Here is an 18,151-nt window from a genome sequence, read left to right as displayed (position 1 = left end):
TTACTCTGTTACAGTGTTACTGTGTTACAGAAGACATCCGTCCGGTTCTCAAACTGGCCCAGGGGAGGGGGAGGAGTAAGTGTGGGGTATGGGAGGGTTTCCCCGGCAACTGCCGCCCCTCTCCTCCAGCCAAGCTGTGCAACAGGCTTTGGCAGTAGGCGGCTAAAGCGCTGACGATCCTTTGCCCCGAGACTGGCTCTTCTAAATCCCCCTCCGCAGCGCGGAAACCAAAGCGGAGCCCGCGGGGCCCCTGGGCTCTGTACCTGGAACCCGGCCCCGGCCCCGCCCCATCGGCCCAACTCTGCACTTGGTAACAAACACTTCCACTTCCTGGGCTCGCTTTTCTTCTCCCGCTGCGGGGAGCCGCGCCGCGCGCAGGCCACACCCCCACCATCCTGACTGGCTGGATTTGTTCACCCCCGAACAAGGGCCCCTATTTGTGCTTTCTGGTTGGCTCTCGCTGATCCACACCCACGGCGAGGCCCCGCCCCCGGGTTTAGGAGCTGGGGCGGGCTCTGGAACGCTCAGACGCCGCGCAGGGCGGGGATTGGCCGGCTCCCTTCCTGTGCGTTCGCAACCGCGGTTCCCGGGACACCTGCTCCCTGTGCCCGGGGCGGTGCTCGGCTCCCGACTCGAGCTCCGCGGGAAGGCCGTGCGTCCCCTGCCTCCGATAGGGCCGGCGCTGAGCGTTCGCAGGGCAAGATGAGCGCGGACGCGGCGGCCGGGGAGCCTCTGCCCCGGCTCTGCTGCCTGGAGAAGGGTCCGGACGGCTACGGCTTCCACCTGCACGGGGAGAAGGGCAAGGTAGGCCAGTTTATCCGGCTGGTGGAGCCCGGCTCGCCGGCCGAGAAGTCTGGGCTGCTGGCCGGGGACCGATTGGTGGAGGTGAATGGCGAGAATGTGGAGAAGGAGACGCATCAGCAGGTGGTGAGCCGCATCCGCGCGGCGCTCAACTCCGTGCGCCTGCTGGTGGTCGACCCAGCGACCGACGAGCATCTCAAGAAGCTGGGCATCCCGGTCCGGGAGGAGCTGCTGCGCGCCCAGGAGAAGTCCGGACAGGCTGACCCGCCGGCCGCTGCCGACACGGAGGAGCCTGGGGACCAGAAGGAGGCTGACAAGGGCCCCCTGGAGCGGGTGAGTGCGGGCTGGGCTGGGTGTGCGCCCCGGACGTCCAGCACTTTCTGAAACTCGAGCAGCGAGGAGGAAACGGCTTCCGCCCTCTGACCCGGAGCCTTCGCAGTTTCTAAGGAAAGCTTAGGACTGCGACCCCGCGACTCCATCGCCCTGTACCGGCTGCCAGGGGAGCGGGGAGCCTTTGCCTCCTGCACCTCCTGTCTCCTTGAGCTTTGAGGAGGTGGCGGAAAGCAACTCAGTCCCCTGCTCGGCTCCCATTCCTTGGATTCCGCCCCACAACCCGGACTCTTTCCTGGGCTATCCCTGCCGGCAGCTAAGCTAAGAGCGCTCTCCCTGTCTCGTCTCTGTCTCTTTCCTTCCCTACCTCGCCCTCCCTCTCTCCATTCCCTTTGGATGGTAGCTGAAAGTGGCCTGAAGGCTGAGTAACAAAGGGTCCCTGGGAAGGCCCTCCCAGCCCTACCCGCATCTCCTGGGTTCCTGGCTTATGCACTATTAACTCTCACCGGTTGGACTTCAGCCTCCTCAAGTCTAAAGTGACTTCTAAGAAAGAGAGGAAGTCCCAAGTCTCGGAGCAAGAGGTGGGGGTGGGGAGCGGGGAGGAGGCGCGGAGGCTTCTCGGGGATGGTGGCTCTGCCACCCCGGAGGATTTATGGTCCTCTGGAATGTGAGGAGTAAGCGCTCGCTAGCTGGTATCTGGGAGCCTGGTGGGAGGATCTTGGAAGAGGAGAAGGAGAAAGATGGCTCTGGGAGGGAGCAGGACTGAGGCCAGGCTGCGGCCAGCAAAGCCCACCGGTAGGCAGGCGGTCTCGCCCTGGTATTGTCACTGCTCACGCCAGTGTCCCGGTACCGAGCCGGCTGGTTGGTTTTCGCCAGTGTTTGGTGCTTCCCCCAAACAACTCCCGTTTGGATCAGCTGCTGGAGGGGCAGCTGGCAAAACAGAAGCTGTTGTGCTGAGCCTCAGGGTCCCTAGAGAGCAAGGAAGGAGGGAGGGAGTCTGGGTTCAGGACACAGGCTCCAGGAGCAGGGTCCCTTCAGGGTGCTCCAGCTCTCTACCTCCTCTCCATGTGGCAGCGGTCTCCATGGAGCCAGGAAGATCCTCCCTCAACCGGGAAAGGGCACTGTTCAGCCCTAAGGTGGGAGGTGGAGCCTGAGAGTACCAACTGGTTTGGTGGAAGTGAAGTCACCAGAAGCCCTGTTCTGCCAGAGTTCGGTGCTGGGAATGTCAGGGCCACCGAGTTCTCACTTCCTGCCAGTGCCAAATTGGCATTGGCAAGCAGTAGTAGAGCCCCTGGCAGCAAGTTGGAACAGGTGACCTCTGCCTAGGCACAAACCCAATTTGAACTTTGTGCCCAGTCCATCGATTCACCAGTACCTCCACTTCCATCCCCCACCCCCACCCTCGCTCCCTGCCTCCTGTTTTTCCCATTGGACTTTAGCACCAGAACAGATAGCTAGCAGCCTCCCCTCACCCTCCAGATACACACCGAGTTGCAGTCCTGCTCAGCTCCTCCCCCTGCCCTTTCGGTTGTCCTGCTGGGTGCTGGAGAGCCTTGGTGAGGTTGTTATGGAAGGCTCTATTGTTTTGTATCTAAAAAGGCAATAGGCTGGGGCTTCCTGCTTGGGGATCTGCCCTCAGGGTCCCCACGTGGTGGTTGGACACCTGGATTTGCGGGAGAGTCCTCCTTGCCTGGAGACTCAGTGTAGAACCATCCTGGGATATCACTGTGGGGCGTTTCAGTCATCTTCCGAGTTTGATTTTTCCCATCTCTAAAACGGGAGCAGTGGGCAACTCAGTAGTTCTCAGTAGTTCTCAAGACGGTGGGGTTGCTGGTGTCCTGCTAGGTGCCCAAGCCATGGAAAGCCCAGTCCCTTCTGCTTTATTCTGCTAAATTCCTCTAGTATGGAGTTCCCCTATCCCATCCTGGTACGGGCAGCTTGCTCACCTCCCACACCCCATCCAGCGTTGCAAAACATGCCAGTAAACACTGAGGCGTCCCTTTCCTTCATGTATAAAGTACCCAGCTGAGATTTGGCTGTTAGTTTTAGCCTGGATTTGTTTGCAGAGTGGGAACTGCTCTGCTAATCTCTTTGCTTCTCATGTGACAAAGGTGTGAGCAGGAAGATGCTATTGCAGAGACTGAGTGCGTGGCGCCTTGGTGGGCCAAGAGCAAACTGGGCAGGTAATGAGAGGTGCCCGGAACACTGGCCATCCCTGCCAGCCTGATGAGGCCCAAGGAGGTAGAGGAGGCTTCTTTTCGGTTTTTTGTTTTTGTTTTGTTTTTTTCTTTTTCTTTTTGGTTTTGTTTTTCAAGATAGGGTTTCTTTATGTAGCCCTGTCCTGGACTTGCTTTCTAGACCAGCCTGGCCTCAAACTCAGAATTTCTCTTGCCTCTGCGTCCCAAATGCTTCACCACACTGAGCCTCCGCTCAGTGTCTGAGATCAGCCTCTCTCACTGAGACCTGGGACTTTTAGATTTATAGGGATGGTTGGATTCCTTTGAGACAGGATGTCACTTTGGCTGGCTTGAAACTCTGTGTAGACCAGGCTGGCCATGAATTCACAGAGATCCTCCTGCCTCTGCTCCTTGAGTGCTGGGATTAAAGGTGCACTGGGCTGGACTTTAAAATCTGGCTAAGCTGGCTGGCCAGTGAGCTCCAAAGATCTTCTCCAGCACCAGGATTACAAGCCTAAACTTCTCTGCTGGAGTGGGTTTTTTATTTTTTATTTTTCAGGGGTGGGTGTGTGTGGGATTGAACTCAGGTCCTCATGCTTGTGTGGCAGGAGTGTTACCATCTGAGCCACCCCACCAGCCCTTCACGTGCTTTCCTATTGTCTTTCTCTGTTCACAACCGGACAAGGGACAAGGCCTAACTCCCTGAGCCTTGCCCAAAGTGAGGCCTGCGTAGACCTCCTGAGCCAGCTCAGCCGGACTGCCTGGAGCCCAGTTTCCTCATCTCCCTAAGCCTCTGTTTCCTATTGTGCAGTGTCCGGGATGATGGCAGTGACCTCATGAGGTTCCTAGGGTTACATAAGGATTTGTGTAAGTCACTCAGTCAGTACCTGGCACTAAGTAAGTGCTCAGCAAATGCTGATCGTTGGCATTTGAAATAATAAATAGTTCACGGTGATGATTCTTCCCTACCTGGGCAGGTGCAGCTGTGGCCAAGCCCAGCTCCCAGAAGTGCTCAAAGATCACTGTTGTTTAATGTTTACGTGATGAGCTGGGTGTGGTAACTCAGGCCCATAAACCCAGCACATGGGAGGCAAAGGCAAGGGGATTGCCAATTCAAGGCAAGACTGGGCTACAGACCGGCACTCTGTATAGTGCTTCTGCGTAGTGCCATGGTCTTCCGGTGAGACTTGGCGACTCACTCTCCTCGCTGCTTTCTATTCCCAGCCACATCGAAGTCCCGAGTTCCCTCAAGCAAGCTGTGACCCCTGTAGCTCTGCACATCCAGTGCTGTCTTGTATGTTCACGGCTTCCACCTCTGCTGCATGGGAAGGCCGAGGCACAGCCTTGGGTTATCCCTATCGCTGTCACACTGCTCCGACCCACTGTTGGGAGGTGTTCAGTGATGAATTAACGAGTGAATACACAGCACCTATAAGGGACCTTTATCCCGTTCATCCCAGGCCAGCACACCTGGGCTCGTCTATTCATCCCGTCCACCCAGAGATGGAATTCCAGATAGAATCAGCCCACTCCTACTTGCCTACGAGCAGCTTCCCTTTTGACAGGGAGGCCAGAAGTCTAGGCTTTGGGGTCAGGTACAGTAGCGTGGAGAGTCTCCGCTCTGCCGCTTCCGGGCTCTAAAGCCCAGTAGTTCCTTAGTCCTTGCTAACCGTAGCTAACCTTCCACTCAGTGAAATGGGATACCAGTCCCCGGCCTGCACCGTTGTTAGGAAGATCAATAAGATGACGGGTATGAATGTGAAAGCAACTTCCAGTTCCTCCCAGCTTTGACCCTGATCCTAGAGTCAAAAGCTAGTGTAGCTACCGCAGGAGGCAGGATAGGGGGTGAGCACAATTCGCTGATAGGCAGCCTACCTTCTCCCCAGGCATTTGGCACGTTTACTTTGGTCAAGATGGAGGCTCTGAAGGGCAGACTTTGTAAGGAAGCTGCTGGGTGTTTGGCTTTGAAATGGGTGGATCTCTATGAATTTGGGGCCAGCCTGGCCTACATAGCAAGTTGGCCAGCCAGGGCTACACAGTGAGACCCTGCCTCAAAAAGAAAAAAGTGGACAGGTCTTACGTTTGGGATCATTTTTCTCAATGGGTTAAACAGCAGAGCCCTTGCTTCTTAGCCTCAGGCCAATGGTAAGTTAGTTTGTCTGGAATGATTATCTTTAGAGACAGAAAGGGACTTCCTTCTCAGGAAACCTCAGACCAATGGGGAAGGAACTCCCCGTCCCTGGAGCCTCTGGGAAAGTGGGGGGAATGCCGAGGAGTTAGAAGGCCAAGGAGCAATGTGTAAGACTGCTGGAGCTGTGGTCTCTTTCCTGGGGAAAATGAGCTATAGATGCTGATCATCAGGTCCCAACCTGCCTTTCGAAGGTAGAGTAGCCCTGTTTGGAAAGGAAACTTACTTAATGCGTGTGACCACTGTCACCCCAGGTGGGTAGGTGTCTTATGGGCACAGAGGTGGCAAACAAGGTATCTCAGGTCCCTAGCCATGACTCCACTGTATGTGTGTGTACCTCCCTTTAGCTATACAGTTGGGTTGTGTGTGTTCTCCAGGTAAATCTGGACCACATCAGGACCATCACAGTGGCATAAAGTCAGGCTTCTTTGTGCACAGTGATAATTTGTCTGGAATACATAAGGCTTCAGGTTCACACCCCAGCAACACAGACATACAAAATTGGCAATTCAGACTACTTGAACCATCTTCCTGTAAGGGTTGGGGATTAATTAGGGCCTTGTTGGAGCCAGAGCTTTTGGGCAGTCTGTCCCCAGGAAAAGGATGGATACCTCCTAGTAGCTCAGGCTAGAAGGGGTAGGGTAGTTCTATCCCTGCATGTGTTAGGTAGAGCCCTGGGAAACAAAGTCCTAACCCCTCCGCAACCCTAATTTCCCTTGCGAGTTCTCCTCAGAGACCAGCGCCCTACAGCTCCCCAGGGACTGGCCTTGATTGTTGCCGGGGCCTTTCCCTCCAGGTAGAATGGCCTACTCTTCTTCATATCCCAGCCATGACAATGTTTCATTCCCTGTATTCTAAATAAGGACAAGTGCTATAGACTCCCTGAGGTCAGATGACTTCAAAGGCGGCGCGGTGACACGCAGAGAGCATTGGCCAGATGCAGATCTCACTCGCATCACAGACAAAAGCAGCCTCTCCATGTGCTTGTCAGGTCATGGGCCCAAGCGTTTTGAATATTGGGTGTTTGCCAACTTTGGAAGACTTATACAAACCTGAGATATAGGCGCAAAACCCAAGTCCATCTACAGAATTCACCTGTGGTTCGTATGTACTCTCTACACACAGCCTGGGGGTATTCACATTTTGTTTAGGAACCAAAGCCTCCTAGTATGGAATTTTCCGTTTGTGATATCATGCCAGAATTTTCAGATTTCAGGACTAGGGACATAGTTCTGTTGGTAGAATGCCTGCCTAGCAGGCTTGATGCCCTGAGTTCTAGCCACAGTACCACATAAAACTGGTGGTGCTCACCTGTAATCCCCAGTCTTCTGTGAAGTAGAGGCAGAAGGTCATTCTTTGATCTTTAGTGAAGTTGAGGCCAGGTCAACCTGGGTTACAGGAGACGCTGTTTGGGGAATTAAAAAATCAGATATTTTAGAGCAATTTTCAGTTTAGGAATGCTCAGCCTGCACAACTAAAAAGAGGTATATTCTAGACCAGGCTGGCCTTGAGCTCAGAGATCCACCTGCCTCTGCTTTCCAAGTGCTGGGATTAAAGTCATGACACACACACGCACATACACACACACACACACACACACACCTGGCAACTATTTTAGATTCGTAAGGAAATCCACACATAGAAATGATATTTTGTATTTGATTACATTGTAATGTACCTTCTTTTATTTGTTTTATTTTTTGGTGATGCTGGAACTCGCTGTGTAGACCAGGCTGGCCTCCTGCTCACAGATCTTCCTGCTGTTGCCACCATGCCTGTTTTGTTTGTTTGTTTGTTTGTTTGTTTGTTTTTGAAATTTGTACTCTGGTGCTTCCCTAGCTCAGAGTTTAAATCTTCTCCTTTTATTAACTGTGTGTAGTTGAACAATTTACTCTTTGAACCTGGCATTCCCCTCTGTGAAATGTGGGCATAGCTCTCTTACACAGTTACAGTTAGTGTGTGTGTATATGTGTGTAGAATACATATGTATAAGATGTATAATTATATGACACACACACAGACACATACATAGACCCCGGAGTAGTGCCAAGTACATGCTAAACATTCAGTAAATGATGGCTGCTATTTGTCACTTCAGTAATGAGTCCCAGTTTCACAACGAGCTCCTTGAATGTCCTTGCTTAGTCTCTTGGGACAGCTCATAAATCGGTAACTTCTGGGAGAAGGGATGGGGGTTGGTAATGGTGGACTGCCTGCGGGCCAGGCAGGAAGGCACCTGGCGGCCAGCCTTGGATGGAGTCCAACCAGGCAGCAGCCCAGGTACCAGTCTGCTCTGTCTCAGGCCTCCCAGCCTGGGAGAGAACTGAGCAGAACTCTGCTTTTCACCGTAAGTCTCTGGTGGCCAGCACTGAGAGGAGACACTGGGCAGCTAGTCAGAATGAGGTCCTGAGCCAGGGTGTCTCTAAAGCAGCACCCACTTCAACTCTCCTGGCTCCTTCTGCTACCTGGCACCTACAAGGACCACCACATGGTCCCAGGAAGCCGCAAGATCAAGGATCAGGAGTAGCACCCTTGTTTGCAAACATGACTTGGCCTAAACAGATGAAAGAGGAAGGGTCCTACAGGAAACATGAGATCCTCTAGAGTGAGCACAGGGTGCTTTTAACCTACAGTACCCAAAGCATTCCAAGCTCCTGGTCATTTCCCAGCCTGCCGGAAGGATAGTGTCCCGTGCTGCCGTTACATGGCAGGCCTAGGCAAAATCAAGCCTGTGTCCTCCCAATCTGTGGAAAAAACCCTGCTTCCCACAACAAAGTAGAATGTCCCCAGCCTCCCTTCTCCTCCCCACCAGGGCTCCTCCTCCCTGCCTTCCTCAGTGCCTCATCTCTGTCTGGGGCTACTTCCCCTGTGTGGGACAGCAAGGCAACAGGCCTGTTTACATAAATGAGAGCCCTGGGCTGGACTGGGGAAGGACAGTCTTAGAAAGCCATCCCTGGTCTCCCCAGGGGTCTCCCAGTCTCACTGCCCATCTATCTCTGCTGGGGGTTGGAGCTGGCTGTCCTTTGAAAACTGGGAGAGACTAGCCAGCTGTTTCTCCTGAGCCCGTCTCCCCTAGTAGCCCTCCCTTAAGGGGTAGCAGGGAGCAGCCTCGGGCCTGTCCCCAGAGACAGCACTATGATTAGGGTATCAACTTTCCCCAGCTTTCCAGGTGGCTGCGGGTGGTGACTATTGAATTCCGAGCCCCCTTCCTCTCCCTGCCCTGCAAAGCGTGGGTGGAGATGATGGCCTCTATACTTAAGGTAGGGTTAGGACCCTGGGTCAGAGGGTCAAGGGGCTGCCTGAGAACTGAAGAAAGGAGAAGGCCCTCCAGGAGGGTGTGCAGGTAGTGCTCCTGGTTCTCTCCAGAAAGCTGAAAGAGGGGTTCAGTCAGTCCAGCCCTGACCCATTCCAGCACATTGACATCACTCTGCCACCATTATTTGAGGCTCTTGCCTCTCTGCCTCCAGTTTCTCCTGAACCAGTCCTGATTTTTACTTCCAACTTGGAAGTTCATGGGAAGGCTTTATGCAGCCTTGGGACCCATGTTTCCATCAAAGTGTTCTCCCACCCCCGCCCCATGCTACAGAGCCCTCTGGAATTGGTACCAGTCCCAAGGTGGTACAAGGCCACTTGGGGTATCAGGAGCACACACACCAAAGCCCAGGGTGCTATGGCATTTTCCCCCTTTAATTCCTTTTCCCATAGACAGCCACCAAGCTCTGGTACCTTGACCCCTTCCCCCATCTCTACTTGACTCTAGGCCTGGGAACCAGGGGCCTGCCTCCAGGGGACTTCAAGCTCCACCCACTGGGATGGGCTGACTAAGCAGCTGCAGTGACAGCTCCTGGGGACAGGAAGGGCACAGGCTGGTTTCTCTTGAAGTTTGAAACACTTCCCCTCCCCTGCTTGTGAAGGAAGAGACCCTCCCGAGAGCCGTGGTTCTCAACCTTCCTCACGCCACAACCTGGTAACGCAGCTCCTCATGCTGTGGTGACCCCCAACCGCCAAATTATTTTTTGTTGCTACTTTATAACTATAATTTTGCTACTGCTATGAGTCATAATGTAAATATATCTGATAGGCAGGATAATCTGATATGTGACCCCTATGAGAGGGTCGTTCTACCCTCAAAGAGGTTTTACAGGCTAAAAACTGCTGCCCCAGAGACTTCGGAAAGGGACCCGTCAGTACTGAGAGCCTTGAAGGGCTGGGTTGGCGGGGGAGAAGACGTCTTTCTGGGTAACACTAGTTACCCTACCCTGCCACACACAGACCCTGAATCAACCACAGAATCACCCAGAGGGCAAGAGAGGATGTTCTGTCCCTTCAGGCAGGATCCTTCCTGGTCCTCATTGTTGCCAAAAGGCTGCAAAGTGGACCTTTGAGTTCTGATGATATATGTCACTAGAAAGGGGATATGGGGATGATACTGGCCGAGGGGTAGTAGGGAAAACCCAAAACACAGACTTGAAACCGGAAGGTGGGCATCACAAGGGCACCTAGCCCAGCCCTGCCCGCTAGGGAGCTACCTCCCCTGAACCCTCAGCCTGGTTCTAGCCACAGTGCCAGTCCAGGCATGCTCACAGCACCGTCACCTAGGCCAGGCTTTATCCTTCCACTCAGGTTGAGGCTGTGACTGTAAGAGGTGTGGAGCTCCCAGAAGGAAGCCTGTGGTTTCTTCAGCTTCCAGACACCTGGGCAGTGTGAGGAGAGCCCCACCATCTACCCTTCACTGTAGCTCGCATCATAGGCCTCGCTCCAAATGGACTGCCAGGTTCTGGACCCAGTGCTTGAGAACAAGCCAGATGTGGTGGACATAAGGCAGGCAGGGCCCCAGCGAGGCTGAGGTGGGCAATTTCCCGGCCTCAAACACAGCTAAAGAACTTCAGCCAAGCTGTTGTGGGAAGTCTGGGGCAAGGGAACCTTAGGGAGGGTGGGGAGGAACCTGAGAGGAATCTCAGAGGCAAACTGAGGGCCACAGGAGGCGTGTGGCTGAGGCAGAAAGCTGAGCCTGTCCTGGTGGCAACAACTGGTCAGACCTGTTCCAGCTCACCTAGGCAGCCTGGGGGAGGGCCCGCTGGCAGCTTTGTGCTGGGATTGTTAGCTGGAAGGAAGCGGATCCTCACTCCTACAATGACATGGTTCTGGGGGCTGCTGCACTGCACGGGGGGGGGGGGGGCCTAGGTCCTAGCAGGGTGAGGGGCTGCTAGGTAGGCTTGAGGAGGGGCCTCCTGGGGGCCCATTTGCTGCCCATTTGGTTGTCTCTGCTGTTGGAGGTGAGGGGTAAGTAGCCACTGGCAGAAGTCCAGGGGTAAGTGTTAGGCTCAGGTTAGGCTCAGCAGCAGGCACCTCAGCGGGATGAGCAGTCTCTTCAGCCCCCACCTAGAGTGAAGGGATGGGTTATACGTACTTCTGGTAAGGTGGGGCTGGAAGCCCTTAGGCTCTCCCTTCACTCTTTCCCATTCCTCCCTGGCCTTTTGTACCCCCAACTGAGGATTTGGGTTTCAGAGCAGCCTGGCACACCATCCTCCCCCACCCAGTATCTCAGAGTTACATGACTGTTCCTTAGTAGCAGGAACAATGGGAAAATCCAGTGTGCAAGGGAACTTAGTAAGAACAATGGCAACATGCAGGTCTGTGCAGGGGGACTTGGTAGTTACAAAGTGTTTTACACTATGTCATTATGTCATTGGGCCTCAAGGGCAACCATGGGAGGCGGGTAGCAATAAGCATCCATAAATGAAGATCCTGGGGCTCAGAAATAGAAATGATTGCCGCAAGCCACAAGCTACTCAGGGAGCCTTGTTGCCCCACAGGGTGGGTGGCAGCCCGGGGTTAGCCAACCGAACCAGGCTTGGAGTTAGGATCAGTGCTTGGGCTCCAGCTTGTGCAGGCTCATGTCCATATTCTGTCCATCTGTGTGTCATGTGAGCATCAAGGCTACGGCTTCAGAGTTGAGCCAGAAGAGAATGAAAGAGATTGAAAATTGTTCCCAGCTGAGTGTCAGGGTGCACAAAAGACACCTGTTTGTGCCCTTTGGGAGGCTGGTGAGATGGCTCAGTGGGCCAAGGCACTTACCAAGTCTCACAACCTGATCCCCCATGGTGAAAGGAGAGAACCAACTTTCACAAGTTGTCCTCTGACCCCCTATATGTAGAATGTGGTGTATTCGTGCTCTCTTTCACACACAAAATAAGTAATGTTAAAATTAAAATAGGCCCTGCTTTCCAGGCCACGGTCTTTGACGACATTGGCCCTGTCCTGCTTTTCATGGCCTCCTCCCCATATGAGTCCTTGGGGATTAGTGACACCCTGCCCATCCTTCCCACCTTGCCATTCCTGTCCTGTTGCTCCCTATATCCTGGGCTGGATGTGGGGCTCCTGAGGATGATGCCATTCGCCCCAGGACCCTTCGCCCTGACACCTCCCGGGGTTTCAGGTTCTCAGGCTCACATTTGGCAGGGCCATTTGGTTCACTGGGGTCAAAGAAGAGAACCCACTAGAGATGAAAGGCTTTACTGTAAACAGGCTATTCAGCTTTCAGTAAACAGCTATCCTTGCCTTCACAACAGAGAACAGCTCTGTGGGCCAGGTGCCCACTCATGAGCCTTACGTATCCAGCCAGGCCTAGGAAGGCCAACTGAGCCTTGGGTAGGAAGACTAAAGCCACAACAACCTGTGACTAATAGAATGGCAAAGAGTGAAACTAGGCTTCGGCAGGGACAGTGGCTTATCCAGAGCTACTCAGTTTGCTTCAGTGCCAAGCATCCATTCACACCTTCTGAAGCCTGGACCACATTCTCTTGTAATGCTCTGTAGGCTCCAGTCACCATTGGATTATTCCGAATCCTTCTAGGCTAGGAGGTAGAGGTGGGCAGTGGGCGGAGAAGGCAGGGCTAGGCTGGGAGGTAGAGGTGGGCAGTGGGCGGAGAAGGCAGGGCTGGGACATTGTGGAGTGACATGGTGCTTCCTATATCCCCACAGCGTGAGCTCCGGCCTCGGCTCTGCACCATGAAGAAAGGCCCCAATGGCTATGGTTTCAACCTGCACAGTGACAAGTCTAAGCCAGGCCAGTTCATCCGAGCAGTGGACCCAGACTCACCGGCAGAGGCCTCTGGGCTCCGGGCCCAGGACCGCATTGTAGAGGTGATACGCTTTACTCTATTCTCCACACTCGTTCCTAATCTTTGGTGCTTTGGGGCAAACCATGTGTGGTTTGATTAACCCAGGGGAAGTGGCCAAGCCAGGGGGGCTGGATGGTAGGCGGCCACACAAGCAGATAGGAAAGGGAAGGAAGGGTGAACGCATGGACAAGCTGACTGGCTTCTTTTCCCATCTCTTGGGTTCTGCTTTACCAGCACACACTCTACATCCATGATTTACCTGCCAAAATCTAGGCAGATAACAGCCGGAGGCCATCCACATGGCCTTCGTGATGCCTGAGCACTCCGTGCCAGGCACGAGGAGAGATTAAACCTCCTTCCTGAGTTCAGCTTTGAGACACTGTGTTCTTCAGCTGTGCTCACGAGAGAGGAAACGTGAACTAAATGCTTGGGCTGGTCCCAGAATCACAGTCTGAGAACCTTAGAGCCACAGATCAGCTCTTCCAAGACTTCTCACTTTACACGTGAGAAAACCAAGGCCCAGAGAGGGAGGTCGGAGGAGAGCCCAGCCCAGGCTCCCAGGCTCTCCTTGCTCACAGCTGTGTTTGTGTAGCCTCCTCTGGGTATTTTATTTGGCTCTTCCCATTTGTCTTGATTCCCAGCTGACTGTCAGAGAACCACTGGCTGGGTTCAGGACCAAGCAGATAAGGGAATGCAGCATTGCCAGGTGGGGCTGCCGCCACCTGCCCTCCCCAGCACTGAGACCCATGTGGGTAACCCTCCCTGCCCCCACCTCCGCCCTGCCTCACAGGTCAATGGTGTCTGCATGGAGGGCAAGCAGCACGGGGAGGTGGTGTCTGCCATCAAGGCTGGAGGGGATGAGGCCAAGCTGCTGGTGGTGGACAAGGAAACAGATGAGTTCTTCAAGAAGTGCAAAGTGATCCCATCGCAGCAGCATCTGGATGGTGAGCATCCCCAGCCAGGGGTGTGGGCAGTGCCCGAGGCCCAACAGCATGGGTTGGTAGAGAGTGGAAGCAGGGGTAAGCCCATGAGTGCCTGAAGGTGGCAAGTGACAGCAACTAAATGGCCTGAAGAAGAGGGTGGGATTTCTGTCGCTACCAAGCATGGCCGGAGCCTCTCCCTAGTGTAGTGAGTTAGCGAGTCCTCCGAAGAGAAAGAGTTAACTCTGGGGCAGCCTCCAGCCTTTCTGGGTAGATCAGAGTCCAGTGACAGGGCACAGTGCTCCCCTCCCCCTTTCTGTCAAGTTGCCTTGGAAACTCAGGCTTGCTGGCTCTAGAGAGCAGTGGGTCCCCTTCAGTCCCTGGGCCCCTGCCTTTCCCCCTCCCCCACTCTCATCCTGCCAAGCCTGGCACCTCCCTCTGTCTAAGCCAAGCCAAAGTGAGTAGGGCCACTACACCAGGCAGGAGGGGCCTAGCACCCCCTACTCCTGAGTCCAGACTTTCTCCCTGGGAAGATGGCTCTGGAAGGGAGGTCTGTGCTGTGCTGAAAGTGAAATATTTCCCGATTTTGCTGTGGGTAGGGCCTCCCTGAGGATCGGGACTGGACTGCAGTGGTAGGTCAGGGTCCATATGACTCAGATCCCTGAGAGGAGGGGTACAGTGACCAGCCCTGTCAAGGGGTATCATAACCTAAGTATACAGAAGCACTCCACCCATCCCTCCTAGACTCTGGTGCAGAACAGCGCCCCCTTCACAGGCCATGTGGGTGGTGATCTGGAGTTCTCTTCCCCTGGCCTCTCCTGACTCCACCCAGGACACTGTCCTTGAACCTTTGTGTCCTCTCATTTCTAGGTGGCAGATAGTTGGCACTGTTTTCTCTCCAGGGCAGCAGGTACCAGCTATATAATCTGAGGTGTGGCCCCAAATCTGCTGTCACAGCATCTACCCCTGGGATGTGTAAAAACCAAGGCCCGGCCCTGCCTTGGGGTGTGTGTGGAAGTCAGAGGACAAGTTAGAGGAGTCAATTCCCCCCCACCACCATTTGGGTCTTGGGATCCAACTCAAGTCATCAGGTTTGGTGGCAAGTATCTACCCACTGAGCCATCTCTGGCCATAGGCAACCTGTTTTTGACTGGCTGCCTTAGAACTCCATCCCACCTTAACTCTCCAGTGAGCTTGGCGATTTGACATTCTGGGTCAGATGTCAAGCTAAGAGCGCTTGACTAATACATGGGGGGTTATGTGTTTGGTCCCCAGCACTGCACATAGTGTACTCTATTAGGGGGAGCCATCCTGTTCATCACAGGTTGCCAATCAGCATCAAATAGCACTCCTCAAGTATGATCCTCCCCGACCTCCCCCAAAAATGTTCCCCCAGTTTGCCAAGTGAGGCATTTTTAAAATAAATTTTAGTCTAAAATAGCAAAGTATTGCACTATAGTGAGGTCTTGTTTTCTGAAACTATCAGTCTTTCTGTGCACTGGGTCATCAAAATGTCAAATGTACAGACACTGGGTTGCAGCCAAAAAAGTTGTAGCCACTGACCTCTGGTATGAGGTCTGGTGAGCTGCCCGAGCCATAGCCCTGGCCTCCTCTGTTCTCCTGCAAAGAGTCTGGCCTGACCTTTGCTCTCTCCCTCATCTAGGCCCCTTGCCTGAGCCCTTCACCAATGGAGAGATACAGAAGGTAAGGGGTCCCTACCTGCTTCTCTGTGGAGACAGAGCAAGTGGTGGCATGGATGGGAGTCTGCCTCAGGCTGACACACCAGGGCCCAGTTCCAGTTTCTTCCCGAGTTCCAAGCCATAGGACTGCCAGAGTACCCCAGCCCCTGTCAGGGGGTAAAGCTGTCACTTGGGAGAGGCTTGCCTGGGGCCCCTCGGCAGCCCCCGCCTCCAACTCCCACCATACAGAAGAGGCCATTCTTCCCCCTAAGAACAGAACCTCAGTGTCTGGCTGCTGGTCCTGTTACTTCCAGCCCCTCCTCCTCGGGCAGAAAGGAAGGGGGTGAGGCTGGGAGCCAGCCGAGGCCGTGGAAGGACCCAGGAAGGGGCTGGGTGCCAGGCTCACACCCCAGCCAAAACCTCTACTCAGGCATGGGCTGTCTCAGAATCAGACCACAGAGTGGGGAGTTGGCAAGATATGCTTGAAGGCTTCCTCCACAGGAACCTAGAATCAGGCCATGATCACAGCCTTCCACCACCCCATCCATGGTCCTAGAATGCTCTGTCCATCTTATTCCTTAAAGACCGTGGTTGGTTCCTTTGGGGTTAAGGCCTGGACAAGGCTGCAAAAGGTTAAGGGATCATATATGCTCCTCATGCCAAATAGAGAGGGAAGGCCCTGGAAGCCCCTCCCCGGTCACTGATGCAAAATGTGAATCAGTGCTCAAAAGTGTTGGGGAGGATGAGAGTCCAGCAGTTCTCCACCCACTGTCTAGGTGATGGATGGAACCAGGCTACCCCAATCCTTTTAGGAATGCAGTAACGTAAATCTGGAATTTGGATCAATGGCCAAGCCTGAGCTGAGGACCTTTCTCTAATGAGGTCTCTCATCAGGAGTTTCCTTTCCCACCCCTGCCAACCCATACTTTCTCCTCTCTGTGCCAGGAGAACAGCCGTGAAGCCCTGGTAGAGCCAGCTTCAGAGAGCCCTAGGCCAGCCCTGGCAAGATCTGCCTCCAGTGATACCAGTGAGGAGGTAAGCTGCCCCCTGGGGGTCGGTGATGGAGCCATTTCCAGGCCACTCTGGTTCCTGGCACACTAGCCTGCCTTTGCGGTCACATGCTGAGGTGCAGTTTGTTCATGTGACCTGGCTACCCTGGCCATGGCTTCAAGGGATCCAGCTCTCTGAGGCCAAAGACCGGGGAGCCCTCAGGGGTGGACACTGACTCCTTCCTCTTCTTCACAGCTAAATTCCCAAGACAGCCCCAAGAGACAGGATTCCACAGAGCCCTCATCTACCTCCTCCTCCTCCGATCCCATCTTGGACTTCAACATCTCCCTGGCTGTGGCTAAAGAGAGGGCCCACCAGAAACGCAGTAGCAAGCGGGCCCCGCAGATGGACTGGAGCAAGAAAAATGAACTCTTCAGCAACCTCTGAGAGTCCACCACCAGCTTGGCTAGTGCTGGAAGGGTGGAGCCACCCACCCGCCCTAGCGCCTTCTTTCCTCCCCGGTGCCCACCAATCAACATTCGAATCAGCACCAGCACCCGCCCCACTGCCTGACAAATCTTATTTTCCTAGGAATTCTGTTCTTCCCTCACTTTAGCAAAGGACAGTGTTTCTGTCCTGCCTCCCTGAAGGCTCCTTCCTACCAAGTGTCCCCTCACCAGTCTGCCTAGGACATCACTGGAACCTGCACCAAGCAAGGACTTCTGGAGCAGACAAGAAGTCTTCCCTCAGCTACGCGTGATGACCAAGTTCAAGGCTGACCAGGGACTGACCGTAGCAGCCATTGCTCATAACAGACAGGGTGCCCAAGGTCCTCGGAGCTATGGCTTAGCATCTTTGGTTCATTTGATTTTGTTTTTCTTTTCTTTTTTTTTTTAAGAGTGTAGCATTGAGAATTTAGAGGGGTTCTTGTCTTCATGATTCTTGTGATTTTCCTGGTTGTTGTACCCAGGGCATGGCAACAGCCTCATCCTTAAATTTTTATCCCTACTCTTATCCTGAGAAGCCCAGGCAGCATGGGGAAAGCCTGGTTTCCTCTACCTGTCCTGAGTCAGGTGCCACCACTGTAAGGAAATGCCTTCAGAAATTCACTGGTTCCTTCAAACTCCTTGAGCCTGTGTCTTCCTTTGGAATTTTGCCTCCTAGCCTCATGCCTTCCAGAGTGGGTAATGGACGAGGATTCCCAGGTAGCTGGGCTTTGGTTGAAAGGAAGAATTCTCACCCCTGAAGGACTATGTAGAGCTCTCATACCCCCAAGCTACAGTGGTTTTGCAGCTACTTTGGGGTCCACAGGGCCCTTGGCTCCCTGTCAGTGTCCCCTAGGGCATGGGACAATATGGGTGTTTATAGGGACTGTGGGAAGAAGCTGAGATGAGGACTCTGGGACTCCTCATTCCACATGAGCTGCAAGTGAAGTTTTACTACAAAGCTAGGTACAGCATGTGAGGATTGACTCCACACCCTCTAGCTCCACACACACACACCCTCACTCCCTCGCACCCCCCACCAACACTACAGGATTCTCATCAGTCTGAGCCTGGCCCAGACACCCTCCCTCACCTCCCAATGGACTGGTTGGAAGACAGATACCCAGCACAGGAGAAAAGTGGCCCCAGGACACATTGTGTGTCAAGCTGGGGTAGAAGGGACTTTGCAACCCCAGGATATGGGGATATGCTGCCTCTAATAGAGGCCCTTGAGTGCCCAGAGTGCGGGGCCAGGAGGTCTTAGGAGAGGTGTTCAAAAATGAAAAGGAGTGTGGCAGTTCACCTGTTCTATAGAAAGACCACTCAGAACCAGGTTGCTGGTCTGAAAGGAACAAGTAAGACAATGGATCTGCCCTGGAGCCCTATGGGCTGGGAGAAGGGCCAGTCACTATCTGGCCATCTCACCAGCCTTAAAAGAGATCATCCAGAGCCCTTAT

General features: G+C 54.0%; 1 protein-coding gene across 1 annotated transcript; it reads left to right on the top strand.

Moving 5' to 3' along the window:
* Positions 1 to 515: 515 nt before the first annotated feature.
* Positions 516 to 17,332, top strand: Nherf1 (NHERF family PDZ scaffold protein 1). Its single transcript, XM_021635226.2, has 6 exons — positions 516 to 1,134; positions 12,481 to 12,642; positions 13,411 to 13,564; positions 15,204 to 15,244; positions 16,165 to 16,254; positions 16,465 to 17,332. Exons 1-6 carry the CDS (start codon positions 703 to 705, stop codon positions 16,654 to 16,656), a joined length of 1,071 nt encoding a protein of 356 aa, XP_021490901.1. The 5' UTR covers positions 516 to 702; the 3' UTR covers positions 16,657 to 17,332.
* The last annotated feature ends 819 nt before the right edge of the window (positions 17,333 to 18,151 follow it).

Source organism: Meriones unguiculatus, chromosome 7 (assembly GCF_030254825.1).
Source record: "Meriones unguiculatus strain TT.TT164.6M chromosome 7, Bangor_MerUng_6.1, whole genome shotgun sequence".
In the NCBI taxonomy this organism is placed as follows: domain Eukaryota; kingdom Metazoa; phylum Chordata; class Mammalia; order Rodentia; family Muridae; genus Meriones; species Meriones unguiculatus.
This window is presented reverse-complemented; position numbering and strand designations above follow the sequence as displayed.